Source organism: Strigops habroptila, chromosome 15 (genome assembly GCF_004027225.2).
Source record: "Strigops habroptila isolate Jane chromosome 15, bStrHab1.2.pri, whole genome shotgun sequence".
Classification (NCBI taxonomy): domain Eukaryota; kingdom Metazoa; phylum Chordata; class Aves; order Psittaciformes; family Psittacidae; genus Strigops; species Strigops habroptila.
In genome coordinates this window covers 4,465,599-4,493,371 of record NC_044291.2, presented here as the reverse complement: position 1 = coordinate 4,493,371, position 27,773 = coordinate 4,465,599, and the positions used below count along the sequence as shown (strand labels likewise).

Here is a 27,773-nt window from a genome sequence, read left to right as displayed (position 1 = left end):
CTTACATACTTTTGCACAGTATTTAAAGAACTACCTAAAAATTCAGAATAACAATTGAAACAACACAGAATCACTAAAACAATAACTTTAAAGTGGAAAATGTTTGTTTAACTCATTCTCATTCTCCTTTCCTCAAACTGATGAGAGTAAAGCACCTATTCCTGCGATGCATGGCATTCCCACATCCAGTGTACTCTGAAATACGACAAGTTCCCCTTCCTGGCAGCATTTCAGAGCAGTTCTATATATACAGAGACCTGTAAAAGCGTTACCCACAGCTTCAGCAGCCACCCAAGCACTCCGAAGCCGCTGGCAAAGCAAGAGAAGTGCAGAGCAGCCCAGCTGAAGGGATCAGAGAAGCTCGTACCTCGTGTTTCCCACTACCACGCCACCCAGGGCCGGCCCGTCTCCCTGCCCAGCCACCCGGCCCCTCTGCAGGCACAACCCCCTGTCGTCGGGGAAAGCCAAAAGCTCGATTTAACAACTTTTTAGGCTCTTCCCCCCCCTCGCCTCGGTGACCGCGGCTCCAGCCCCAGCCGGTGCCCCCAGCTCCACTCCAGCCTCCCGGGACCCGGCAGAGCGACGGCCATGAGAGCTCGCCTACCCCGCGCCGGGCTCCCAGCCTGCCCCGGCCGCACCTACCCGGCTGCGGCCCCGCGGCGCCGGGCCGAAGTTGAGGAGCAGCGTCCCACCCGCCGCCATGGCCCACCGCCTCCCGCAGGGCCCCGGGGCCGTCCCTGGGGCCGGGCCCAGCCCACGGGGGTCGAGGGAAGGCGGGTAAAGAGTCCCCCACGGGAACGGCCGCTGTGCCGGAACCCCCGGGCCGCAGCCGCCGCGCTGCAGGGGCTCGGCGGGGCACGGCCGGTCCCTCCCCGCCCCGGGGCGGTGCAGGCGGCGGCAGGGCAGCCCCAGCCGGGCCGGCCGGGGGCTTCGACGGCGGTGGTGGCGCATGCGCTCGGCGGCGCGAGCGGCGGCGGTAAGATGGCGGCGGCGGAGCGCGAGGGCAGCCCCTCGCTGTCGGCCGGGGAGGAGGAGCCGCCGCTGGGGCTCGACTCGCTCGTCGAGGAAGCGGCGACGGCAGCTCCGAGCGCCGGGTTCCGGCTGACGGCCGTGCGGCGGGAGCCCGCGGTGCGGCTGCAGCACGGCGTCAGCGGGCTGGAACCGCTGGCCTGGTCGGAGGACCACCGGGTGTCGGTGAGCACGGCCCGCAGCATCGCCGTGCTGGAGCAGCTCAGCGACGTCCACAGCGGCGGGCAGGAGATGGTCATCCACCGCACGGCCGTGCCCGCGCCCTCCGCCGCCTGTCTGCTCAAGGTGAGCCGCCGCGGCGGGCACCGGCCGCTTCCCGGGGCTGCCTCGCTGGGTGCCCCCGGGCTGCTCCTGCCCTGCGCAGCGGTACACGCGGCATCTCGTGTTTGTGCGGTTTAAAAGCAAAAGGGAATAAAACCCCCCACGTATAGCGCAGGAAAATGAAGGTGAAACAGATCCAGTGTCAATTAGATTTAAGGATTCTTTTCTAAGCGTCACTTGAGCTCCAGTACTTTGCTGATAACTACTTCAGTAAAATTTTAAGTAGAAATCTTCCTTGGTTTGCTACCTAAGCTGAAAGATTTTTGCAGCAGAGCTTGCATGGGATACCTGACTTCTGACGCTTCGTAGCACAGAGGGGTAGCAAGTCTGGGTGAATTATCTTATTAGAGAATAAGTCTGTTGTCTTGGAGCTTTAAGTACACATGCTTAAGAAGTAGAAAACGGGCTCTTTGATTCAGCAGACAAAGATTCAATAGCTGAGAGTCAAAACTATACAGATTCGGGCCAAAAATGAAGCATAAGTCTTTAAAACTGACATTAATTAACCGTTGGAACAGCATAGTATAGGTTGTGATAGGGGATGCTCTGTTTCAAGGGGAAATTAATTCCGGGAAAGTCTTCCTTCTACAACTGTTCTTAGAAGTTCTTTTTGTTATCTTCTAGGTTGGTCCAAGAAAGGAGGTAGCCGAATGCAAGGAAAAGTTTGCAAATTCCATGGATCCAACGGTTAGTCAAACTTTTATGCTGGATCGAGTATTCAATCCCGAGGGGAAGTCGCTGCCACCCATGCGAGGATTCAAGTATTCCAGCTGGTCACCGCTGGGCTGCGACGCCAACGGGAGGTGCCTGCTTGCAGCTTTAACCATGGACAATCGATTGACCATCCATGCAAACCTCAACAGGCTGCAGTGGTTGCAGCTGGTGGACCTGACAGAAATCTATGGGGAGCGTTTGTACGAAGCCAGTTACAGACTTTCAAAGGCTGACGCTCCCAGGGGGGAGCTGGGAGACTTCCCTGAATTCCAGCGGCGGCACAGCATGCAGACTCCAGTGCGCATGGAGTGGTCGGGCATCTGCACCACTCAGCAGGTCAAGCACAACAACGAATGCCGGGATGTCGGCAGCGTGCTCTTAGCAGTACTCTTTGAAAATGGTAACATTGCAGTTTGGCAATTTCAGCTTCCGTTTCTGGGTGAGGAATCAATTTCTTCTTGCAATACCATAGAGTCTGGAATAAGTTCCCCGAGTGTGTTGTCTTGGTGGGAATATGAACATAACAACCGAAAGATGAGTGGACTTATTGTAGGGAGTGCTTTTGGGCCGGTTAAGATCCTTCCTGTCAATCTAAAAGCAGTCAAAGGCTACTTTACACTGAGACAACCTGTAGTCTTATGGCAAGAGATGGACCAGTTACCAGTGCATAGTATCAAATGTATTCCTCTCTACCACCCATACCAGAAATGTAGTTGTAGCTTAGTGGTGGCCGCAAGAGGAGCTTACATGTTTTGGTGTCTCCTGTTGATATCCAAAGCAGGTCTGAATGTCCATAATTCCCACGTGACAGGGCTTCATTCTTTGCCAATTGTATCCATGACTGCAGACAAACAGAACGGCACGGTGTATACGTGCTCCAGTGATGGAAAGGTAAGGCAGCTCATTCCTATATTCACAGATGTTGCTTTAAAGTTTGAGCACCAGCTGATTAAGCTCTCGGAAGTGTTTGGCTCTGTCAGGACTCATGGAATAGCCGTTAGCCCGTGTGGGGCGTACTTGGCAGTTATTACAACAGAGGGCATGACTAACGGTCTGCACCCAGTTAACAAAAACTACCAAGTCCAGTTTGTCACCCTTAAGACTTTCGAGGAGGCAGCTGCGCAGCTCTTGGAGTCTTCTGTTCAGAACCTTTTCCGGCAGGTGGACTTGACAGATCTTGTACGCTGGAAAATCTTGAAGGATAAGCATATTCCTCAATTCTTACAGGAAGCACTGGATAAAAAGATTGAGAGCTGTGGTTCCACCTACTTCTGGCGGTTTAAGCTATTTCTCCTAAGGATTTTGTACCAGTCAATGCAGAAAGCTCCCTCGGAGGTCATGTGGAGACCTTCACACGAGGACACAAAAATCTTGATATCGGATTCCCCTGGGATGGGCAGCACTGAAGATGATCAGGAGGAAGGAACTTCTAAACAAGCCAGCAGGCAGAGCCTGTGTGACACGGGCAAAGGTATGGACATAGATGACACTGCAGATGATTCTCTTCCTCAGTCAAGTGACGTAGGAGGCCGCGAGCCAATGGAAGAAAAGCTTCTTGAAATACAGGCACAGATTGAGGCAGTAGAAATGCACTTGACACGAGAACACATGAAACGGGTGTTGGGAGAAGTGTATCTACACACATGGATTACAGAAAACACCAGTATTCCCACCAGAGGAGTCTGTGACTTCTTAATGTCCGATGATGGCTATGATGACAGAACAGCACGAGTAAGTGCACCTCTATGCTCTGGGGGTTCGGTGTTACAAGTTACTTCTTTCTCCCCCCTCCATATCCTTAAATTAAAATACAACTTAGAGGTGGGAAAGAGAACTATAATCATGTCATCTTTGCCAGTCAGCTTCTTTAGTGCAATACAGCTTAAGTTGTCCTTCCTTGAAATTACGGAGGAGAGAATGTTGGAATTTGGATTAGGTACAGTAAAGAATAAGCATGCCTGAGTTTTTGCAGAGCGAAAGAGGACTATGGTTATTCTGCTGCTGTTGATGGGTTAAGAACAGGTACTGATTGAGGGATGTTTGTTTTCATGGCTGAACTTATTTAATCAGTCATCTCTCAGAACTAAACCTGGGAGGTGTTTCCTCCTGCCAGTTACATCAGCACTGTTCTCAGACTAAAGTCAAAACCACAGCACTGCAGTAGCTACTAAGAAGGGGAAAAATAACTGTTACAGCTGAATCCAGGACAAGTTCTAATTTAAGAGTTGCAGTAACGCTTCTTAAGATATTTATAATTGAAAATACTGTGATTGTTCAGGTGGTACATCAGGTCATGTCATTGCTCCATGAGCCTTCAGTGGAAGGATCAGTTGCAGGGGTTCAGAAAGTGATTGTGTTCTGTGAGTTAAACTCAGTGATGCAGAACTTTGTGCAGGACTTCCAATTAACCAAACTGACTGAGGGTCTTTGTTACAGCAGACATGGCCTGAACCTTCAGGCATGCTTGCATTTATTGAACTACAATAAATGAGCATCACTGAATGCGTGGCCAAGATAGGAAGTCCTCCCAAATTTGCAATACTCCCTACCAAAATAAAAGTATAACTGTAAGGACACAGTATCCTGACTATTGCAGTGTGTAGAGTAAGTATTTTTGGCAGGAAATAAGTGGTCAGTAAACCTTGTGCTGGGCAATGAAGTTTTCTGAATATAGACATCAGACAAAGGAAGCTTCAGTGGGAACACTCTGCCATCAGCCTCCTGGCTCTTAAGACTTGATGACAAGAATGTCTCAGATGTCTCTATACCTCTTTGTATGAGTGGAGAACAGTTCTTTTCAGTACCCAAGTCCTTAAATCACTTGAAGTCTAAAAATCAACCCTTAAATTGCATCCAGAAAGAGGAAGGGAGCACATTTCTGCTACTGATGTGGTGTGGTGGTCTTTCTGCTGGACTTAAAAGCAAGCAGGCCACAGTGTGGATCTTGGTAATTCACTAGGAAAGTATCCTGGCAGAACCGTGCTTTTCTAGCATCCAGTTCCTGTGAACTGAAGGTTTGAGAGGTTGCTTTTCTTACTTTATAAACAAGATTTTTCTTTTTTATAGTGATTAAAAAGCTGACTTACAAATTCTATTCTAGCTATTCAGTTTGCTGTCACATTTTAAAGGTCCTTGGGATGCGGTTTATAGCTATTGAAATGTCAAAGACAAATTTGATCACATACATGTACTACTATAAATTATGTAGACTCTAAGATGACTACTGAAGACATGCATCCAGGTAATTTCAGAACAGGATCTTTTTAGCACATCCATTGTGACAGGCATGAGAAAAAGCACTGCTATAATGGTCAGTGGCATCCCCTAAGGTGGTGTGATACCAATTTCTTCAGTACTTTCAGATTTGCAAGTAGGTTAACATAACACTTTTGCTCTTAATTCTCTTATTCCTTTACTGTGGGGCAGAAATCTTTGGAGATAACAATAAAATGGGAATAAATTGATACTTACCAATGCGTTCTATTTCTTGTGCTTTTATTTCTTTGAATTCAGTGATGAGCATAGATCTTTGCATCCTGTATCATATTCTGAAATGACAGTATCCTGAGAGACATTTCCACCTTTCAGTAGGCAGCTCTGCTGTATACAGTGCTGACTGCTCTGTATTCCAGGTGCTGATCGGGCATATCTTAAAGAAAATGAACAAACAGACTTTTCCAGAGCACTGCAGCTTGTGTAAAGAGATCCTGCCGTTCACCGACCGCAAACAGGCAGTCTGCTCCAATGGACATATTTGGCTCAGGTAATTGGTTCTTAAAGAGTTTTTGCCCTCCTCTGCATAATTTAAACATAGTTAAATAGCTAACCTAAAGCACTTCCTAGTGCTGGAGTAAAAAGTCATGAAGCTTGTTATCCATGCTGCAGTTAATTGCAGGTTTTGCTGGCTGTTATCTGTCCTCTCCTGAGAGAGGGAGGGCATTGTAGACTGGATTTGGTTCTCTTATCAGTGTACCATTTTTAAAACAAATGCTTTTGATCATCTAACTTCTTCCTTCGAGTGGGGGGGATGGGGACAGGGAGACAGTAGGCGAGGGAAGCGGAAGCACAAGTCATCCTTTGGAACAGCACGTGAAGGAGGGTTTGTTCCAGCTACTTCAGCATTTGAAAACAAAATTATTTAACAAAAAAATGATTGGAAACAGCCACATTGAGATGTCAGACAAGTTCTGGAACATACAGAAAAGGAAACCTTCCAATATAGGTGTATCAGGTACATGGTGCTTGTCCCTGGAGACTTGGCAAGTCAATAGTCTGTCAGAAAGAAAAACCTTTGTCTAACACATTTTATGTGCTAGTTGCGCGAAATAGACATTGCCTTAAAGACAGCATGGTTCTTCCCCTGTGCAGTAACCCTCAAGTTTTTCACCTCTTCTGCTGCATGCTAAAATTTTTTGGCCAGTGATGAAACTTTTGGCCTTTTTCATGTTTGTGACCACATGTAATTGGGTACTTGTGAAGTTTCATTTACCTGAATTGATAAATTATTAATTTTTGTGTTTAATGGGGCTCCCTTACTCTGAGAAAGCAAGGTCTATTTGGAACAGAAGCCAGCCTCCAGTCAGGGCATAGGAGCAGGTCATGAAAACATAATAAACCCCCAAGCCTCTTGATAAAACTCCTTGTCCTTTCACAGGTGCTTTCTAACTTACCAATCCTGCCAGAGTTTGGTGTACAGGAGGTGTTTGCTTCACGACAGCATTGCACGGCATCCAACCCCAGAAGGTAAACTCTTTCTGTGGCCCAAAGGGGCAGGATTACATATTCCTAAATTCGTACCTGCAAAATGACTTGAATTAGTTTCACTGGTTTTTCTCTTTGAGGCAGTTACCATGTGAAGTATTAGGACTCTACATTTCACTGTGTCTCATTGTCGCCCATGCATTAGTGGCATATGTTAATTACAAAATAGTGACGGCAGAAGTCAATTTATAAATACTACATTTTAATGAGAGCTGGGTAAACACATAATCTGTGTTGGAGTGCTACAACAGTTAGTTTATATTCAGGTTGAATATATTAGCATCTAGTTCTGTGAGAGCTGAGGGTCTTTGACATTGTACTTCAGTGCAAGCTGTGTTGATCCAGCACAGGTTAAGAAAAAGTTGGCACCTTCTGGCTTAGGTCCCAAGCTTGCCATAAGTGCAGCATTCAGAGACAATAATGAGCCAGTCAGCCTTTTGGCTTTGCATTTTCAGAGTTTGAGGAAGGACAAGCTGTGCAAGAAAATTGTTTTCTTCCAAACTGGTACACTTAAAAACAAATAAATAAATAATGGAGTATTCTAACAGTCTGTCTCAAAGTGTAGGTGATACTTTTCCTCTGCCCACAGTATGTGGGCATTCCAGTCAGTACTAAGGATCAACCACAGAACTTTAACTTAAGTAGAGAGGCTGTAAACTTAATTACCCTATATTTGAGAGGGATGAAGAAACAGGAACCAAGGACTGCATTATATGAAGGATGTAATTTCATTTAAGAAAATGAGAACACTACATTAGTGTGTAGTATGTAATGATATAGCATGGAATTTCACCTTGATTTTTTTCCCCTGCTGAAGTGGAATTTAAACTGGCATTACTTGAAATTTCAAGACAGAAATGGAGTTGGATTCCTCTTCACTCTCAGTTAGTCCTGCATGGTGACTATATACAAACTGTTCAGGATTACTGTTTAGTTTGTTCAACTCAGGCATCATTCCTGTGTTCATTTCTACCTCCAGCTTTACACAACTTGTGTTCTTATTTGCAGATCCTGAATGGATCAAGAGGTTATTGCAAGGACCTTGCACGTTCTGTGATTCTCCTGTCTTCTAGAGAAAAGCTATGTAAAGATTGAAAGTACTTTCTCTACTGCATAAGCTCCCTTCAGTCTCGAAGGATACAGAGCACAGGAATCGGACTTTACTGGAGGGGGAAGACATTGTCCATAGCCCTGTAAATAGAACATCATTGGTTCTAGAAACTCCTTGAGTCCAGAGCCCATTCAATGCTCCAGAAACAGGAATACATCTGGAAGAGCGAGTTTATGAAGTGGTTTGGAAATGCACCCCCGCCCCGAAGCATCAGCAGCTGGACACGCTTCCTTTTGCTGGAAAGGAACTGAAGTCTTAAGCACGCAGCATGAACTGTCCTTTCTGCCTGACAACAATGTGACTTCCCAAAAGCCAGGACGGGAACAGTGGAGCTGCCTCTTGAATGCTCTTGGTGGGTAGAGAAGGCTTCAGCTTGTAGTGCTCTCACTTGCTTTTTAACAAGCACTGGCACTTGCTGCAGAATATTAAACTATCAAAATAATTTGTGTTCTAATTTCTTGCAGAGCGAAGCATATGCCAGTTACAGCCATATGAAAGAAATTGGCTGTTATATTGGTTTTACTTTAGAGGAGTAACTGCCTCTTAACTGTTTGAACAGTATTGCAGTCAGAAGGGTAATACTGGCTGGCTGGGTCAAATGTGGATCAGTAAGAATAATTTTTAAATGTAATAATTATTAAACTAATAGCAATTAGATTAAACACTAATATATACACACGATTTCCAATGCTCCTAAGTCTCTTGCCCCCCTTTCTTTCCCTGAACTAAGTTCTAACTACTTCCTAGCTTTTTGCCAATGTATATGCCTTTTGTTTCACTTAACCTCTACCAACAGGAATGATCTTTTCCAGTGTAACTCAGTTAACCAAAACCATTACCAATTTATCTTATTTTTGGTTGAATTGAGAGTCTCCCTCATACAGTAATTGAGTTTTACAGAAGTTTGACACACAAGTAATCACTCTCAGCTGACGGTCTCTCTTTTCTTAATAAAGCAGTAAAACACTCACAAACCAACCAACAAAACACCCCAAACCCAACCACCACCACCGTGGCTGACACATAATAGGTAAAGTTTCCATGGATGGTCATGGAGTCTGTTGGAGCTACTCTTGTATAATCCTGACTTTCTCATCAAGAGATTCATAAATACACCAGTGATGTAGCATGGCTGAGCCCAGAGACTTAATCTGCTTCCTAACTGTCCTATCACAAAAAACCCCATCTTTCTCTCTTTATATCTCATTCCTGTGGGGAGCAGGAGAATAATTTTCAACTTCCTATGCAGCGTTAAGAGGAATAATACCTCAAAAATGTGTACAGTGATTTGGTACAGTTTGTCTTGTTAACTCCATGTTGTCAAATAATCCAAAGCTTATGTATTTACATTCTTCAGAGTACCTGTCTGGACACTCAGCTGTGTTGTCCTGTCTGTGGTTCTCATGACACTTCTTACTGTGTGTGAAGTGCTCTGTAGCTCCTTGAGAAATCGAGGAACTGTCTGACAGTATCAGTCTCCAGCAGTGCATGTGTGGATCGGTGCTTAAACTTCCTTGAGTCAATGACTATGCATATCTTCTTAATGTTCCTTCACCTTCAGTAGGAGCAAGTCTTTTTCAGCTAACATTAAACCAAGTCCTTACTATTCCCTGTTTCATGCATTAAGCATGATAGTGCTTTGACTGCAAATAACTAATATAGTAGCCTAGAACAGCAGAAGCACATTCGTCTGTAAAATAGCCTTGTTTGTAAATATCCTTGGAAGTGATACCATAACTGTATTAAAGAAATGTTTAGTTTTTTATTGCTGTGCATTGAAAATTGAAATTACTTCAGTGTGTCTGCGAAGAAGGAAAATGTAGATTGTGATAGCACCCAGTAAAACAAAGAGTAAGCTCGATACCCAGCGTGTGTGCAGTCTGAGGCCGGGTGCTGTACCTGGGGCAGCATTTACCTCCTCCTTCCCAGCGCTGATTGGGTTTGGGGGGAACAGAACAGCAGTTGCCAGTATAAGCTGAGCAGAGGGTTGATTCGTGGTGGTAGAGAAAACATTTTAGGTGGAAGCGGCAAGTCCTTGTCCAGGCAGTCTTGATCAGTTCATCAGTGAGTAACTGTTCCAATTCAGGAATTTACCTGACTGTGGAAAAGGTGAGAGAACTCTCCAGAACCCTGTGCTAATGCTTTTAAAAAGTCAAAGACCATTTCTTCAATACTGGCTTAGAAACCATAATATTCTGATCTGCTGAAGTGTCGAAGTCTCGCTGACCAATAGGTTCAGCATGATACCATTAGATTAATTGCTGGTGGTTAATTACAGCAGTTCCTGGATTGAGTTTTGATGCTTTAGATATGTAGAAGCTCTAGTACACAGAGCATTAATGTTGCAGCATTAATGTTGATTTTCCTTGTCTTTCAAGGCAGTAGATACTCAATATACCATTGCCAGTTTATTTAACATAATTAATGATTGCTGGAAGAATGGAATTTTAAAGCCAATGATGTCAGCTTTGTCTGCATGCCAGTGGAGATCCTTTAGCACAAAGCTTTCACTCCTCAGCCTGATCCATTCACCACAGGCAAACAGGTATTGTGATTTAGTTTGTTGGCGTTTTTTAAAGCCATCATCGGTCCCCAAGTGTATTTTTACCTAGTGTAGGCACAAATAGCACAGCACTCCTCAGCCCAGCAACATCTAACCTCTGACGTGGATCTAAGTGGATTTTTCTGCCTAGCTGGCAGCTGAGGCTTCCTTCAGGAAACCTTTTACCCATCTTGGACTCAGAACTTGCCATTCTGGGAGTGTGGAGGTTCATCCCATTCCTGCTGGAGGGCTATGACAACCTGCAGGGCTGCAGCAGCACCTTCATGTGTTATCCCTCATGTTTCCTCATCAAAACCTGTGCTTTCATCCACACAGAGAAGGCGAATGGGGGAGGAAGGTACAAGCGCCTACTGCCCAATCGCTGTGCTATTTTGCCATTAACAAAGTTGCCTTCCCAAACTGGTATTAAGGCCCAGTCTGTTTTGAAGCCACCAAGTGAAGTATTAAAAGAATAAACGCCACAGAATCAGAGAGTTCATCTAAGTTTTTGTCTGAAGTTTGCGAGATATCTCAAATAAATGAATAATTGAAGGCTGTCCTCAACTGCTTTGCCATTTGGTGGGCAACACTGTGCCTGTTTATGGTGCCTCATCTCCAGAGGAAGAGTAGTGGTCCACTGGAGAGACTGAGTGGTTCTTGATGCACTGCTGCTTTGCTGCTTTTTCCCTCTTTTTGTCGCCCCCCCCCCTTTTTTTTTCCTTTTTTTTTTTTTAAGGATTCTGGTACTTGCTCTTGCATCTGAGAATTAAGAGTCAGAGATGCCAAGTTCTGTGTCCGAAGCTAATGTGTCGTTGTCCTTGATAAGTAACTTCTAATAGCAGATAAGATTTGCCACTCACACTGATAACGAGAGTTTATCCCTCCTCCACTGGGATGAAGAAATCCAGGCTCCATGGATAAGCAGAACCACTCTGAACCATGCAGCTGCCTAGTGCCTTGGGGCTGGATGCCATTGCTGGAACCAAGGTGAAGGTCTGGGGTTGTGAGGACTCTGTCTTGGTCTCCAAACAACACCTCCTGCTCCGGGAGTGGGACCATGGAACTCACTGCTGCCTTTTACCTCAACTCACATACGGGTTGGGGCCATCATCATTAAGTTATCCTTTCCTTCTCTATGTTCCCCCATCCCATTAATCCTATTGTGTGTTTCTAGAGAGGAAATATTATGGCTGCTAATGCATACACACAGGCAATAAATATTTCCCTGATTTTCTTAAACTTCCCAGGTTTTCCACTGGTGAATGTAGCAGCAGCGATTATGGGCAGCATAACACCATTTATTGTATCCTCATTAAAGGTTTCTTGACATAAAAGAACTGGATTCAAACATTTACAGTCCTAGTTAAAGGCTAACAAATCACACTTGTGCTGTTATGCCCTAAACTAGCAATTACAGGAGCCCTGTTTGTACAAGTTTAATTTCTCACATACAGAGCCCTTTCTTTCTGACTTACCCACTTTGTGAAGGTGAAGCTTTGCACTGTCAGTCACAGTAAAGGGCTGGTTGGCATTTTACAACCTAGTTCACGCTGTTTATTGAATTCTTTCTGGCAATCACCTTATAAGCGTGCAGTTAGGAGCAGTCCAATACTTAACAATATAATGAACTTCAGAATTTGTTACTGCAGAGCACTAGTGTGTATTTTTGCAGCTAGAAGTAAGGGCAATAGCAGTCAGCCTCAAGGTGTTGGCAGTCATGGTGTAAGTCAGATTTACATTAACTGGAAGAAGGTGTTTCTGGGTTCTCAGTAAATAAAGGTAAAACGCTCAAAGCAGTTACCAATACTGCATCTGACCTCATCCCACTGTTCATTCCCTTTGGAAGCTTTCTGTATCAGGCTTGTAAAGGCACAAGTTATGCTGGTCATACTCCAGGCTTACATTGAAGAGGGTAGGGTTTGTTCTTCACCCAGAACTGGTACAGCTGTCTCCATGGAGGTACCTGCTAGTTTACAGCTCTGCTGGGAAACACCAGGTTAGAAGTTGCCTTTTTCCCCTCACCATGTGAGTAAACACGGACAAGTTGAGCTTGGCTGTAGTCATCTGGAGCCCTGTCCTACCTGCCAAAGGTGCAGATTCTTAACAAGATGCAGCTCAGCCTCGGAAGTCTCAATCCAAAGTAATTTTTCACTGCTTGAAGAGGTTGGTATGTGTATGTAGCAATGTCCACAGAGCTCAAGTTCGCACTTCTAACAGAGGAGGGCCTTCTATATACTTATTCTCACTAAAATTTCTTTCTGTGCTAATCTTTGGCTGTACTCAGTTCTAACTCATACTTTACACTGGAGATGTTCCCAGACCCTTGGTGTCAGGTGGAATATTCTCGTTCTGTCACTATTTTTTAATGCTAACTCAGTTTTTAGCACTCCACTCGAAAGACCTGGAGCTCCTGCTGCTCTGTCACGATCTGGGTGGTGACCTCAGGAGTGTCACAGCTGCTGGTGGATGATTGCTGTCACTGTTGCAATGCTGCCAGTACATGGGGCACTTGGTAGCATTAACTATGCTACGTTGGGGGGCAGAAAGTGGAGTAATTCCCTGTGCTGTCCTAGGCTGTGGCTGAATCAACCCAAATGCGAATCCTTGGAGCAGTTTATCACAGGAGGATTCATGCACTGCTGAGAGCCCGCGGCAGGAGTCAGGACTGCACCAGCCCCAGAGCGTTCTTACTGAGCACAAAGCCAGGAGACCAGCCTTGCAACAGGAAAACCCAAGATCCATCCACATGGAACTGTTCAGAGGAAAGCTTAATTTAATTACTCTGCTAATCTAGTTGATCTCTTCATGCTCTTTAATTCCATTCTGGGCTGCGAGGGTTGTAGCTGGCCGACCATGCGGCCACCAGGCTGACCAAAAGCAACGTTGAGTTTTAATCTTCAGTTTCTGGATTTTTCCTTTGAGACTCAAGTTCACAGCAGGTTGTGACAAAGTTGCTGTGAATATCAATGCTGTGTATATGGCACATTTTGTAAACGTGAAGCAAACCTGGATGAATGTTTTGTATAGCACCACAGTAGCATTGTAATCCTGCTCCTTTTTTACTCTAAATAAATAAATAAAGTACTTGTTTGTAATGCCTGTCTTTCAAGGGACTGAATTCCTGGGAGGGACATGGGGTGCCAAGAGCTGAGAGTGGTAAGAGAGAGCAGTGTAGTTTAACACTCAGACAGACCTTCAGCACAAGACTTCACACTTAAAAAGAAGGTGTAATAATAAAAGCCTCACTGTGGCCACTGTCACAGAGCACGGGTGGTAAAACCTGGGAGAGGACCCAGGGTCAGACAGTGCCCCTCAGCCACACAACCAGTCCCTTCTCCTCACCAGCACAGGGTCAGCCCCTCTTTTCCCTGGTCTCCCAAACTGCCACCTGCAGTGCTCCAGCTCCAAAAAACAACGCTACTAATGAACCAAATCCCTTTGATGAAAGGGGCCTGACATCACCTTCGTTTTCTTTTATAGAATCAAACAGTTCTTGTTGCAGAAAGAGGAGAAAGACCCAGAGAGGCTTCGTGTAGAGGGGAACAGACAATTTTCTGTATGAAGTATGTGTGACAAGGGAAGAGTCACCTGTCAGGTTCAGTTCTGACAACCATGACACAGTTACAGGGTCATAACCACAGTCTGCTCCTATTTCAGATCTGCTCTGCTCCCGCTGCCCCTCTGGGAAGCAGACCTGAGCCACCAAGCCTGTCTTTGCTCTACCCCAACCCTTGAGGACCTATATGAAGGCCTGGCTGGCCCACCCCTCACTGCAGTCCCACACCACCTTGTGAATGGGGGCTGCAAAACCAGCAACACTGAAAGTTTTTGTGCTGGCATCATCACACGAGCAGCACCTGAGCCTTACAGGGAAAGGTGAGAAACCAAAGGAGGTGGCAGGGGAAATCCTTCATGGGCTCACAGGGGCCCTGCAGAGAGGTGCTGGAGGATTTGGCCTCTGCCTGGGGGTGTTTGAGAGTGCTTCCCCCATAGTACACTGTATTGTTTGGAGAAGGTGGACGCTAAAGTTTGTGGAACACTTGGATGCTGAACTATGTAATTAACAGCATAACATATAGGGTATGGCACAACCTCCGAGCAGCCCTCTCTGCAAAGCATCTTTGGAAGGCAGAGTGATAAACAACGTCCATTTCAGGACCAGGCAAGCTGTGCTATACGTAACGTCTGGTCCCTGCTGCGTCCTTACCGCCTCCTCTTTACCTTGTTTTTCTCATTGCTCAACATTTGTTTTGCCAGAATAAGATGCTAATAAAATCAAGTGTAGTTACCAAATTGGTTTTCAAGTGTTGCATTCCAATTATAAAAGCCTAATTCCTCCTTCCACCCACTGAACCTTTTTGGTATTAACAGGCTTTACTATGCAAAGTCATGCAGGGGCTGTTTCGTTTACAGTAATTAAATGAATGTCAATTGTTTTAGTTGTTTCTGAGGGAGAGTTCTACATGAGTATTAGCATGTTCTGCTAACCCTTACGTTCTGCACTTCAGGCCTGCTGCAAGCCCTTGGGGGTTGACCATTGACCTGAGACTCCGTACCCAGACATGCCAAGCGCATCTCAATGAGATGAGCTCTTTTTCTCAGTTTCTGTGGAACCAGCAGAGCGGAACTAATATAGCATCCGCATATAGATGAAAGAATGAAGAGGAAAAAGGGCTTTACAGCTAAATTAATTAAGCAGATGTACCTGTCTAATTAAAGATGCACTATCCCTTTTGTACCCTAGCTGCAGTACAAACAGTATTTAAATACACTCTCTATCCATTTCATCTATCAAAATATTTAGTAGGAACACTCAGATGAAGGTGATATTAGCAAGATGAGCTTCCCATGTATTATTAATAGAAGGGCTCCCAATTATGCATGAATGCTACAGCATATCTTTATAGCAATGGCATAAAAAACAGCTGCCCAAGCAGGTTATCGACCAGCACATTTGTAACAGGTAGAACTGTTACCAATGCCCTTGCGCAGCTTTACGCAAGGGTTTGTGGCTGGGCCCTGTGCTGTGGGCGCAGCCTCTGCTTCAGCCTGGTGCTATGAGCTGGAATTTCTCAGTGCAAGAGGCACAGAGAACTCAGCTTGCATTGCTGGTGCCAGAGGATTTGGGTTTCTTTGATTTCAAAGATATTTATGCTGAGATTTTTAAAGCTGCCCTCAAGACTGGAAAGTTTACTTCCCATTCACCAAATGCCCCAAAGGTATTGAAAATTCTGACCTTAAGCTCTCCCAGAACAATGCAATATCCCCACAGCCATCTGGATAACCAGGGTCTCTCCATCTGAATTTACACGTGAGAAGGAAATTTGGCACGTACATCTCTACAGCACTCTGCATAGACCAAGACAAACACAATCAGAGATAGCATCAAAGACCCAAACTTATTTACAGCAAAAGGGTCGGAGAAGTCATCTAAAACCAAAAGGCTTCTGGAGGCCTGTCCTCTCCAAGAGCAAGAGACATGTGCCTCCTGCACCTTCCCAGGTACAGAGGCTTCCAGGAAAAAGTTGAAGCCGCTCCCCATCCCCTGCTCAAGGGAATTCATATGCATATGCAAGGGAGACATAATAGAGGCATCAAACTCAGTGCTCTTCTGAATGACAACAACAAATCATTTCCATAGGCAGAGCCTGGGCTAGCCAACAGAGCGCTGTGCTTTTCATCAGGGATTTTCCAGTTTAAAAAGAGACTTACCTGAGCATTTACTGCAGCCAGAGCAAAAACACCTGGGCACCAACCTGCCTCAGCCACAGCTCAGTCTGAGCAGCCCAGGCTGGGAGCCTTGCTTCCTGAGGAAAACAATTTAGTAACCTACCTGCTCCTGCAGCTCGTTAAGTCCTTAACTAGGTTGTGAAAGGGATGAACCTGCAACCAGTTTTCTATGGCTCTGGATACTTTCTGCAGTTCGGGTCTTCCTGCCCAGTCACAGGACTGGAGTGCAGAACAGGGTGACAGCGACAGCCGGTGCATCTGCAGAGTGTTGTGTCAGAACATCTGAAGTGATCTGAATTAGAAGGGAGTAAAAACCTCTTCACCCTGGCCTCAAACCACTGCACTGCAGAGCTGCAAACTTCATTTTTCATTTGCTTTCATGTTTGCTTGCAGCAGAGTGTGACAGTGAGGTAGCCAGGTGGTGCCTGTGTAGTTTTGGTGGAGAGCAGGGAATGAATTAAGACACAAACACATCTAATAGTTTTAGCACTCCAACTGGCTTCGTGTGTTTTACATAGTTAAGACAAAACTACTATTCACTGGATTACAGAATTGGAAAAATATATTTGAATTAAACACAGGAACTTCCCTAGCCCCAGTGCTTCATACCTTGCATCACAAAACAGAAGCCAAAAAAGTTTCCCCTAAAGCACAATTTCTTACTCTCTGTACTTCACTCAGCCTTGGTGAGCTTCAAATTCAACATGGCTTGGCTGCCTTCCTCTCCACGTATGATAACGTGCCACTTCAGTGAGCAGACTGCAAACATTACAGGGAAAAGTTTCAAATCAACAGTTCAAGCAATTGTCCATATTCATTATGAGCTTTTAAATTTTTTGCATGGAAGGGGCTTAATGATACAGCTTTCGATAAACTCAAAGACAGCAAAAGGGTCTTGGTCAGCATTGACATAAAAGGCATCTTCATAAAAATCCTCCAGTTCCTTGACATTCCTGTAATAGCTTTCCACGCACATCTCAATATTTTCTTCCTTGTCTCGAGGGTTCTGTCTGAGACGGGCTTGGATCTCTGGTGTGGGTGCTGGTCTGAATGTAGTGTGGTATCTGGAGATGAGATACAAATGTCACTTCAGAGCTCAGGTTGAGGACACAGTGGTCATTTCTTAAGATAATCCATGGTTTTGCTTAGCACAGTTCCTTGGAAATGCCTCTTTCTAACTCTAGACTGGGGGTTTAAAGCAAGTAATCTGTCATTCCTGCTCTCTAGAATCCTGGATACTCAAAAGTCAAGAGTTTCTCTTGAGGTGACACAGAGATAGTGCTGCTAGTGTTCATACACTTCACACAAGGTGCGAAGAAATCCCTATTACATGCCCAGTGCTCCAGGTTCCAGATCTAATCCCAACGTAACACGTTTTACTTGTAATCTTTGATTCCTATCTTAAAAAAGGCATCTACAAAAGCCTAACCTTAAACCTTAGCATTAACTAAAAACCTCTGCTGGTTTACAGTTATGCTAATGCTGGACATTAGTCAGGAAAAAACCTACCAAACTTTGAGTGTTTCCTCTGCACTCAATCAGGAAGCCCAAACACAGCCCTGTGTCCAGGCATTGCTGAAGAACCTGGAAGTTCAAATGTGTTTAAGGCTTTCAGACATTGGGGACTTCCCTGCCAAGATTCAAAATAGCAGCAACAGGGCTGAGATCACCAATATTAAATTTTGAAAGTGTTTCCTATTAGCAGACATGTGGCTAAGTGCTTCCAGCAAATAGCAGATGGGTGGCAGAAACACAGCCCTTGCTTGACACAGTCTCCACATCACCACAAGCTCGAGCTTGAAAGACAGTTGTGCTTCCTCTTGGTAAGCCACTACAAGGAGGGTTAATACTGTTGTTGTTGTTAAAGATCACTGGAAGAAGACACAAATACTCTACTTCAGTCTCTACTTCTGGGCAGGCATCAGGCAGAATAGCCAGCATCTTATAGTAGCTGAAGATATAAAGAGGTTCGCTCTGAGGCAGGTTTTGGTGATTTCTAATTTCCAAAATGCCAGATCTTGGCTTCCCTGAATTCACAGTTATAGGGTCACTCAGCTACTCACAGGCTTCAGCAAGACAGAGGATTGTCATCACCAGCATCCAGCTTGGTCTGCCCAGAGAGTGGACACCAGAAGCAATTCTGATGTTTCTGCATTGCCCAGGGCTCCCAACAATTGCTAAAAGCTCTTTTGCAAACACGTACTTCAATTTCCTGCCACGATAATTCCAGCAGTCACTGGAACTCTGAGTAAATGGCTCCTGTGCCCTAACACAAACCAGTTTATCCCTCTTCCTGTACAGCCAAATTTTCTGAAACTGTTGGGATAGATGCAAACCGAGGAGAGCAGCAGAATCTCTGTGTCTGCACAGAACTGTGTTACAGCTCCCGCTGGTACAATGATGTGGACACAGAGCACATTCCATGTTAGAATCATTTAGAGCACAGCTGAAGGCCACCCTCTTCTCTGCACTGTAGCCAGCAGTGCAGGTTTAACACAATGCCAAGGATTAGATATAGCATCTAAACCAATTCAATTCACAATGAATTTGGAACGAATAAAACCCAGAGTTTGGAAGAAGGAAGCGTGTTAACTGGAGCAGACACTGAACAGGCTAATCCTAACGATAAGAAATGCAAAGACGTGTGAATGATTTGCTTCATGGTGTTCATTTCTTCTGACAACTGCATCACTCATTACTAAGCCAAAGAGAACAGTTACAGCAAATCACTGTTGCTGTCATAAGTTAATGTTGCACCTCAAGTGAGATGTCTGAATAATCATGTATCATTCTGGGACAAATCCAGTACTTACGGCCTTAATCTTTGAGGGTTTGGTATTTGTCTTTGATTCAACAGGATGCATTTAACCATTAGAAAAGTAAAATATGGTTTAATGTTTAAGCGTGGGGAATCAAAAACAGCACAAGTGAAGCTGCAAACCCACACCAATTCCAGCAGGAAGATATTTCATTGTTACTTGTCCCCCCAAAAACAAGGATGGAGAAGACCTGGAGGTCATTGGTGAAGTGAGGTGATGTAACTGCCAGAGAGAGGAACAGCCACATTTGAGAATCCAATCTTACAGTGGCTCAGTGACTCAAGAGAGCTTGCTTTACTGAGCAGGAAAGATATTAATATCTCACAGCAGACAGAACCATCACAGGAGCTGGGGGAAGTGAAATGCAGCAAGTTTTCCATTTTTCCCCAGCTGGGAAGCTTTCAAAATTCCCATGGGAATGTCTGAAAACCATCTGCATTTAGGCTAGGTTTCAGACATCTTCCCTCAGCATTATTTTACCAACCAATTTAGTTACCATTAAAATATCAGACCTGAGCTACTTGCTACCACAGATTTCAGGCTCCAAGGTTTTAAAATGTCTTCTTCTGAGAAGAGGAGCTTGCTGCAGCACGCAGGTGGGTTGGTTCTTGAGTAGCTATGAAAGTTTTAACTTTTCTTTTAAGGAATCCCTTAGCAAGAGTACAATATTCCTGAGTATCCTTAGATTTCTATGAAGTCTATCTGGTGCTTTCATCTCACTGGCAGTCTTGCAAAACGTTAAACATCAGACAGGAGTGCTAACCTTTCCCCAGTGACGGGATCAATCCTCCGCTGAGACAGTCGTTCCACAATGGATTCATAGGGGAGATTAAAGAAAAATACCCTATGGAGAACATAACAATTAAGTGCATTAACATCCTGAGAACATCACTTGTGACCTTCAGAGTATGAATTAATCCTTACCTAAACGAACGGCACACACAGACATGGAAGTGACAGTATCACTCCAAACTGCAGCACCAGAGAAGATGAGCATATGCGCAGGCCCTCTCTCCTCTGGTTCTTCTCCTCACATCTTGTTTAGTCTTCAACCTCATCAGGACAGAAGCTTTTTGAAACACAGCCTGTGTGGTGCTGTGTGCATTGACAGGGCTTAATGGACAACACCATGTGGACACCAACGACTGAATCACAGCTGGAGCTTTAATATACAATGTACACCCCTGATGATCCCAGTCACATTACACTGTTGCATATAAACTGTTGTGCCCATCTCACACTGACTCCTCCTTGGCATTTTCATTCATTATCATGGTCCTGTTAATTTTATGTTCTAGTTTAAAAACTCTTCAGCAGAAAATTCTTGTCAAACTGCTGAGAATGAGTCCCTTGTCCCCCAGCTACTGGAGACTAAAGCAGATCTGGACAAAGATCACATTCAATGGTTAATTCAGAATGAAAAATAAGGCTTCTTATGAAAATCAACTTTTACCAACTGAGCACAGCCCAAAGGCTGTAAATACAGCTCTCTTTATATTACACCTTCTCCTGCTGCTGCCTTCAAGGCGAGGCTTCCTATTTTTGTTTGTATCTGCCTCTCACAAAAGATACTGTATGCTTTAGACATTCACCAAAGGAGCATTTTACACTGACAGGGTGGGATCAGACCAGATGAAAGGCTGAGCTTTACCTTGGCATGCACATAGCAGATTACTAGAATCCTTTGTAGGATTTAAAGTTATGAAAATCATCTCTCTCTTCAAATGTTTACAGATAATGACTTCTATTCACACTGTGGTAACAAAATAACAGCCGGGAATAAAACATTCAAGATCTCGGAGATTCCAAAGACAGGAAAAGAACAACAGTTTCAACACTCTTTTATCCCTTACACTCTTTAACATTTTGTTTTCCTTTTTTTTCTGTTGCCCAACAATGGCACAAAAATGTGATTGTCAGAACAGGTAACATCTGATGATATGTCTCAAGATGAATATTCTAGTAGAGAGGAACAGCATTTATACAGTCATGATAATTGATACGGCTTCCTATTATATTCTGAAATAAACAAACCCACTAAAGGATTATAACCTGGCATATCAAGCAAGCTTGTCGTAATTCATAGTTACTAACACAAAAAAGTATTATGGTATTTGAAACAGAAGAGCCTAAAAAAACTCCACTTAAAAAGCTGCCAACAAAATGAACTCTGAAAGCCTTGTCTGAGCTTCCCTTCTTTTCCATACAAGATGCTTCTTATCATCCAGTCTGGTGTCACCATTAAAGAAGAGTGTAGAGGGAAGATGCGGGAGAGTATAGACATCCCTGCTAATATGGGTATTTATTTTTTTTCCCCATGTGCATTGTATAACGGCACACAGAATATACTACACAACAGCACCAACTCCTAATCCAGTGGTCCTTCCAGTGGAGGTGGGATGCCTCACCCTGCCATACTGTACATCTCTTACAGACAAGAGAAAACAACACTCCCCAGGGCTGTCAGTTTAAAATCGTTCAGAAACAGGGAAAAAAGATGAAGGCGAAAAACACTGACAGAACTACTGTCTAGACTTCAAATACTTCCAATTAGAAAGCTTTATTATCATTTTGAAGGAGAAACATACCACACACTGTCTATTATGCAGCCCCAGGAGGCTTACTCACACAAGTAAAGCCTATTTACATGTATGTACTCTCAGCGAAGTGGTAGCCTGGGTATATGATACATCTCCTTCAGCTCCTCAAGGTATTTCTGAGCAACATTTCGCCTGTGTTCCTGTCTCAGGCTACTATGACTCTGATCACATAACAAACTTGACCCTCGAAATGTCCAGCTAACAGGTTTGTTGGATTCTCTTGGAAATCCTCCTAAGACAGAGGGCTGCACCTATGACATTGATCCAGCATTTACAGCAATAGCTGGAACAATGCCCTACAAGTACTGGATTCACCTCCAAGCAGAGCTTGGCCCCTTTCACATACCAAGTGTAATTCTTTTTTCACATAAATGCATCCTCTGTAAAGCTCGCTTTAGGAATCAGCCAGGCTTTGTATGTTGTAATGTGTCACAACTTCTATCAAGGGGAAATATGAAACAGATGTCATCAGAATTGGTAGACAGGGAGGCAAGGAAACACAGCCTCATATCAAAGTATACTACATTATACTGCTAGATTAGCATCCAGCACAGCTTCCCTTTCAGAGCTGGCAAGCTGTTCGTTCAGCTCTGCAACAGGTGAGTAACGTCAATCAGTAGCAACATGAGGTATGCATGGGGAGGGCTGGGCAGAGATGCACCAAGAATCCTCACTCCTGCTTCACAGGATCAGCACCTACCTGAAGTCATTGTCAGCTAGTTACAAACTGGTGCTCTGTGGGGTACAACTTGGTACAGCCTCTCAGCACAGGACTCTGAGGACAAACTACCTACCATTGAGTGGCAACGCTGCTGCTAGATGCAGGACTGAAGCCAAGTGATTCGTAAGCAAAGCTGTGTCCTCTCTCCTTTGTTTTCCTCTCCCAGGAGAGGCATGTGAGAGAAGGTCCAGTCCTGCCAGTGAGCTTGCATGGATAATAAAACCATGAACACAAATGTTAAAAGGGGAAAAAAATATTGTGTGTCAGAATCCTGTCTCTTCCTCACTGTACTTGACACCATTTACCTCATCTATCACTGCTTTCAGATACTTTAGAGAACTCCAAGAAATTCATAATGTTGATGACACCTTCACTGTGTACCTAGTCAAATGAGAACTAGTTGCCTTTGGATGGTGATGAAATATATAAGGCCTTTACCAGCTGGAATATAATGTCATTTTCCTACCAGCCATCTGGCATTCCAAAAGGGTATTCCAATTGCTTCTGGCTTCTGACTATTCAGACAGTGTCGTCTAAGATCCTAGAGGTGACAAGGGCATCCTGATGGCTCCTCTTCGCAGGCAGAGAGAAGGTAAAAGTATGGGTGGCACAAGTTTTATTTCATGCCTGATTGTGAGACAGCATTTTTGGTAAAATGTGTCACAACCATGCAATAAGTGAAGAAAGATTTTTTGCCCTACGCAACAGCATTCAACTAATCCTGAACTGCATTTGTTCCAGATGGCAACCAACCCAGTTAATCCAAGTGATTAACAACTGACAGCGCTCAGAGTTGTCCTCAGGAGAATTTTTTTGGTGGTGGTTTTTCTGTTTTGTGGATATAGTCACCAAATTAAAACACCTATAACAGAAAAAGTACGAGTATTTCCATAAGACAAGCGAGTGCTGTACGCCTGAATTCTGGAACCCCTGAGCTAGGGATTAAGGCACGCTCCTCCTGTGCACTGACAGTCCCTGTCCAGGATGGCTCCACTGCCTTGCCAGCTGCCTTCACATCTCCAGAGAACTAAAGCTCTGCCTGTAAGCCATGGCCTTCCACCAGTTTTGGTCCTGTAATTTAAACATAGCTGTTTGATAAGGCTGACCTAGATGGATGAGATGTTGACTGTTCTAGACCTGAGCTATTTACTTAGGTCACATCCCCATCCTTGTCATTTCCCACTTCCTGGAGTTGCTCTGGGCTGACATTGGTGGGGAGGAGACCAAAGCCAAGCCCTTTTTGTAAAATTATTGTCTGCAAAATTTGACCTATACCATTAAAACCAATTGAATTCATACCTTGCTTTCATTTAAGGATGAAAAGACAATGCAACATGATATCTAAGACAGAATCTTGACTCTCTAGCTGGCTTTTAATGACAGAGAATACTGACGTGCTTGTGGCTCTACCAGGGCCAGATCAAGCCTTGCAGTCAAGTTATAATGCCTGAATTAAAAAAACACGCAGCATGAAACAACACATGGCCACTTCTAATGTAGCATTTAAACTTTTGAGTTGAAACTGCAACTTTAAAAATAGTAAGCTATTAATCTTTCTCTTATATTCTTAACTCCTATATATCTTCTCCCTCATAGGCAGGTACCAGCTGCCATATTCCCATTCTTCACGCTCTGCACTCCGCAAAAAAAAGAGGCCCCTGCTGGCCAATTCTTGTTTAAAATTGTGCATAATTGATAGTGGCAAATCTACCCCAGCTGTGTCTAAAGCCTCTCCAGGGGCAAGAAAAACACTCTCTGTGACTGTCATTAACTACTAAATTAGCAAGTGCTCCTGGCAGTTTACAACGTACCACATCAGTCTGCTTGGAAAAAAAAAGAATGTGAAGATCAGATGCCTGTGTGATCTCAAAGTTACAGCAAACTTCCCTGGCAGAACTCTGATGGAACCTCAGCTAAAGCAGAGCAAAAGAGAAGGGGAAAGAGAGAGCAAGAGAGGGAGAGCAAAAGAAGGAGGAAGGAGGGGAAGAAGGGACACAGAGCTACACTCTCTTCCAGGTAGACAAACAGAAAACGTCAAATTCAAGGCTAGAAAATTGAGCCTTTCATAAGGCCTCGCACATCCTACTCAATATGGAGAAATCAATGCAGTGTTATGTGATTCTATGGCACAATTCCCCATGGAAAGTAACTCTCCTTGAGGACTTGGTTCTGGCAATGCAATGGCTGTAATTTTTGTAATTGAGATATAAAGCTGAAAAAGAGATGAGGCTGTTGAAGTGTATGGATGCAGCAGCTCTCTAAAAGGCTACCACAGGTAAAATACTTATGTGATCACTGGCACAAATGCAAGTTCCTCCCTTTGGTTCATAAAACAGCCAAAGCAGGCAGAGAAGGAAATAACACAGTTCTTGCAAAAGGATGGAAAAGCCTTGGGGGGCACTATGGACTCAGCTGGCAGAGAGACAAGGACCATCTCCAGCAACCGTCCTGAATTCGGCTAAACTTTAAAGCACACTGTTAAAACTGACCACAATTCTGTTTTAAAAGTTTCCAAAAACACATACAACTGTACAAACTTCTGGATCATACAAGGGACCACAAGCCAGAGAGGAATGGGATGACAGGCTTGGCCAAGATACAAGAAAAATCTGCACTGCAAAAAGGTCTTTTTCTTGGGTAGCACCATTGAATTATCACAGTAATATGGCAAATCAAGTTAATGGTTCAAGCTGACAGGCAGAAGGAAGTTCAGATTTGAATCGAAGTGACTAATCCCAGCTAAAACCCAGGTCATCTTGTTTATAGACTTCCTAGCCAGAGATACCTGACTTGGATCAATCAGTTCCCCTAAAGAACGTTCCCTTTCCCGCAATATAAAGACACCTTGAACCTGAAACCTTGGCCAAGCCTCTTCTCAAGCACCAGGAGCCCAGCCACGAGATCCTGAGCACATTATATTTCCATAATTACATTCTGCATCCCCAAATCCTCTCTTAAAAGTTAAACAGGTTACATAGATCCCGTCTGCCTTTTCCTCAGTCTTGCTCAGACTTCTCTCAATGCTCAATTTCTCAATATTCCTCAGTAAACCAGGCATTCTGCCCATGGGTAACCAGACTACAAAGGATCTTCTGAAGCTGCACTACAGACTGGACATGGATCTTAGTTTACATCCTACCCTAAGTACTCCTTCTGCATGTCTCTGCAATGGATGAAATGATCCTTATCTCTTATTTATGGAAGGAGCTGTTGGGAGGTTTTATTCAATGATGTCTTTCAAATTCTGGGATATCTTCTGATGAATGATGCTTGATTCTATTTTGGGAAGTAATTTCACCCTCTAGGTTTTGACCTTAAGGGAAAATACATTGCATAAAGTCTAAAAGACAGGTTAATCCGCACAAGTGTTTTGCTCATTGAGCTTCTATAAGGATTCATGTGACAACAAGCTGTTCCCAGATAATGGATCTTTCTTTTCAAATGGATGCACTTCTGTCCAGTAACTACAAAAGGCAGCCAAGTGGGGCACTATTCCCAGGACATGGCTTCTGGCCAGGGGAGCGAGATGAACAACATCCTTTGTAGCTGCAGATGTTCCTTGACTTCACCAGCAGTGCAGAGTAATGACCCCGTTAGATGTTTTCCACCCACCAGTTAGACACGCTCAGCCTCCAACAGTCCAGACAGCTGAGGTGGCGGAGTCCCTGCCGCATCCCACCCCACCAGCCTGGTATCTCAACAGCATCTCAGCGGGTGCCACACCAGCTTATGCTGGGGGAACAGGCGCAGCCCTGCCAGGTAGCGCTGTCTTTCGGCTTTACAGAACAATGGGCTCGAGCTTGAGCTGGGATAAAGCAAAGCCACTCCACTGGCATCACACAGATTTACACCAGTGAAAAACCCCAGGCCTTCTGGCAGCAAGAGCCATTCTACGTGGAAGAACTCCTGCCTGTGTAAACATTCCATCAGCACAGCGAAAGGCACACGTACACAGAACAAGTGTTTTCATGCTAGGGGCTTCACCACAAGCTTCTTTTGTGAAGGCAGTATTAACTCTTTCCATATATAATAAGTGGTTTGGATGCATTAGTACCTCCATTCAAAACTGCTTTACATTTCTCCCCTCATTTTTATTCTTTGCCTCCTTCTTACTCTCAGCTGTTATTCCAGCATTTTTGCATTCCCCCCGGAGTTCATTCCAGTGGTGCTTTGTGAATCACAGAGTAAGATGGCAGCCAGAGCTGCTTTAAAGTAACGTGGCTGGCACGATTTCCACTCTCCGCAAGGTTAATCAAACTCAGCCTCAGATAATCGAAAGCCTCTGCAGCCCCAGAGGCCGCAGGTCAGGAACCTGAGCCCACTTCCCCAAATGCAGTCCTGTTTCCTCAGATGCTTGCAACCCTCCCCTGCAATAATTAGATTCTGCAAAGCAAGTCTTGAGTGGAGCAAGACTTGCAGGGTTAAGCACTAGCAAACTCATATCAGAACTGATGCCTTTGCTACCTGTCTGCAGCCTTTCTGTAGCACCTCCTGCTCCTAACAAGGATTCCGTACTTTTCTCATTAAATAAATGGAATCAAATTTATAGTAAATGATGTTTAATCTTCAGTGTTCCTATAAAATGCTACATTAAACTCCCCCCAAGCCCGTCACTTAAACACTAACTTTTGTTGTTGGTAGGATATTTGGGACGTAAAATGAAATAAATAAAAGAATTGACACCAAAAAAGTGTATGATTCAGGGGCAAGGGGAGGGAATAAAAGAATGGATTATAATGTGTCATTTTATATATGTGTCAAAGGAAACCAATTTCATAATAGGGAATAAAAATTCCCTGTTTAAATACTGTCAAGTAAATCCTCAAATGTAATAGGGTTCACTTCTGGGGAAAAGAAAACTAAATCCGATTAAATATTAATGTGGCGTAGTATTAATTAAGAGAGAAAAAAGTCCATCAAGAGAACCCCAATATGTTTACTGTGTCCCCAGGAAGCTGGAAAATTTCACAATCAAGTGTGTAAATGTTCTAAAAAAGGGTCCTGAATATTTTATGAATATTTGTCATAAAACAGAAATAATAACCACTGTGCAGAGCTATTAGAATTAATATTTATGCTGCCCGCCATGAAATATTCATGGGGACAGAGAAAGGGGGGCCCGTAAGACAAGAATTAATTTACATTGGGCTTGGTTTACCCGCTGGCTTGATGTTTAAAGACGGGTTGACAAGCCTCCATATGAATCCGTCAGTCACTTGCAGCAGTAGGTGGGGTGAAGGCAGGGGGAGGCGGGGGGAAACGGGTCCAAGCTGCTGACAGCTCACAGATTGAGTTTCTGACAGCCCTTAAAAAATCTAAACGGCCCCCCACCTTTTTTTCCTTCTTCCATTGCCCAAGGCGCTCTGTACTGCCACCGTTCATCCGATCTCCCCTTCCATCTGCTGAAATTAAGGAATTAATGAGC

The 27,773-nt window shown here is 44.3% G+C and overlaps 3 protein-coding genes and 1 long non-coding RNA gene across 14 annotated transcripts in view; 1 reads left to right on the top strand and 3 right to left on the bottom strand.

Annotated features, from left to right (window-relative positions):
* Positions 1 to 6,838, bottom strand: part of DDX31 (DEAD-box helicase 31) — a 57,184-nt gene extending 50,346 nt beyond the window's left edge. For 2 of the 4 annotated variants that reach the window (XM_030506779.1, XM_030506780.1), the window contains exon 1: positions 664 to 981. In XM_030506779.1, coding sequence (XP_030362639.1) covers positions 664 to 951 — 288 coding nt within the window. In that variant the 5' untranslated portion in view covers positions 952 to 981. Of the gene's footprint in view, positions 1 to 642; positions 982 to 5,535; positions 5,714 to 6,734 lie in introns of those variants that run through there. The other 2 variants (XM_030506782.1, XM_030506778.1) reach the window with 2 other exon arrangements.
* On the top strand, positions 954 to 13,568 carry GTF3C4 (general transcription factor IIIC subunit 4). 5 transcript variants are annotated; one of them, XR_003994440.1, is made up of 6 exons: positions 964 to 1,314; positions 1,975 to 3,795; positions 5,697 to 5,827; positions 6,719 to 6,807; positions 7,834 to 8,288; positions 13,052 to 13,568. XR_003994440.1 is itself a non-coding variant. In XM_030506777.1 (6 exons), the coding sequence occupies exons 1-6, from the start codon at positions 982 to 984 to the stop codon at positions 7,896 to 7,898; spliced, it is 2,100 nt and encodes a 699-aa protein (XP_030362637.1). In that variant the 5' UTR covers positions 964 to 981; the 3' UTR covers positions 7,899 to 9,701. The 5 variants fall into 5 exon arrangements, 3 of the variants coding, with proteins under 3 accessions (XP_030362634.1, XP_030362637.1, XP_030362635.1); XM_030506777.1 differs by lacking the exon at positions 13,052 to 13,568 and having other exon boundaries at positions 1,975 to 2,503; positions 2,843 to 3,795; positions 7,834 to 9,701; XM_030506775.1 differs by lacking the exon at positions 13,052 to 13,568 and having other exon boundaries at positions 1,975 to 2,955; positions 3,292 to 3,795; positions 7,834 to 9,701.
* A 58-nt stretch (positions 13,569 to 13,626) lies between these two features.
* LOC115616946 lies at positions 13,627 to 16,180 on the bottom strand. Its single transcript, XR_003994444.1, has 3 exons — positions 15,715 to 16,180; positions 14,662 to 14,663; positions 13,627 to 13,880 (listed from the first exon to the last, which is right to left on the bottom strand). It is a non-coding gene; the product is annotated as an uncharacterized LOC115616946 (long non-coding RNA).
* A 506-nt stretch (positions 16,181 to 16,686) lies between these two features.
* Positions 16,687 to 27,773, bottom strand: part of AK8 (adenylate kinase 8) — a 75,354-nt gene continuing 64,267 nt past the window's right edge. For all 4 annotated transcript variants that reach the window (XM_030506793.1, XM_030506792.1, XM_030506794.1 and 1 more), the window contains 2 exons: positions 19,791 to 19,871; positions 16,687 to 17,272 (listed from right to left, as the gene is read on the bottom strand). In XM_030506793.1, the coding sequence (XP_030362653.1) occupies positions 17,026 to 17,272; positions 19,791 to 19,871 (328 nt within the window). In that variant the 3' untranslated portion in view covers positions 16,687 to 17,025. The remainder of the gene's footprint in view (positions 17,273 to 19,790; positions 19,872 to 27,773) is intronic.

Coding starts and splice junctions, on each gene's coding strand:
- GTF3C4 (XM_030506774.1), top strand. CDS start 982: ATGGCGGCGGCGGAGCGCGAGGGCAGCCCCTCGCTGTCGGCCGGGGAG. Junction 1,315..1,974: donor CCGCCGCCTGTCTGCTCAAG/GTGAGCCGCCGC, acceptor GTTATCTTCTAG/GTTGGTCCAAGAAAGGAGGT. Junction 5,828..6,718: donor AATGGACATATTTGGCTCAG/GTAATTGGTTCT, acceptor GTCCTTTCACAG/GTGCTTTCTAACTTACCAAT.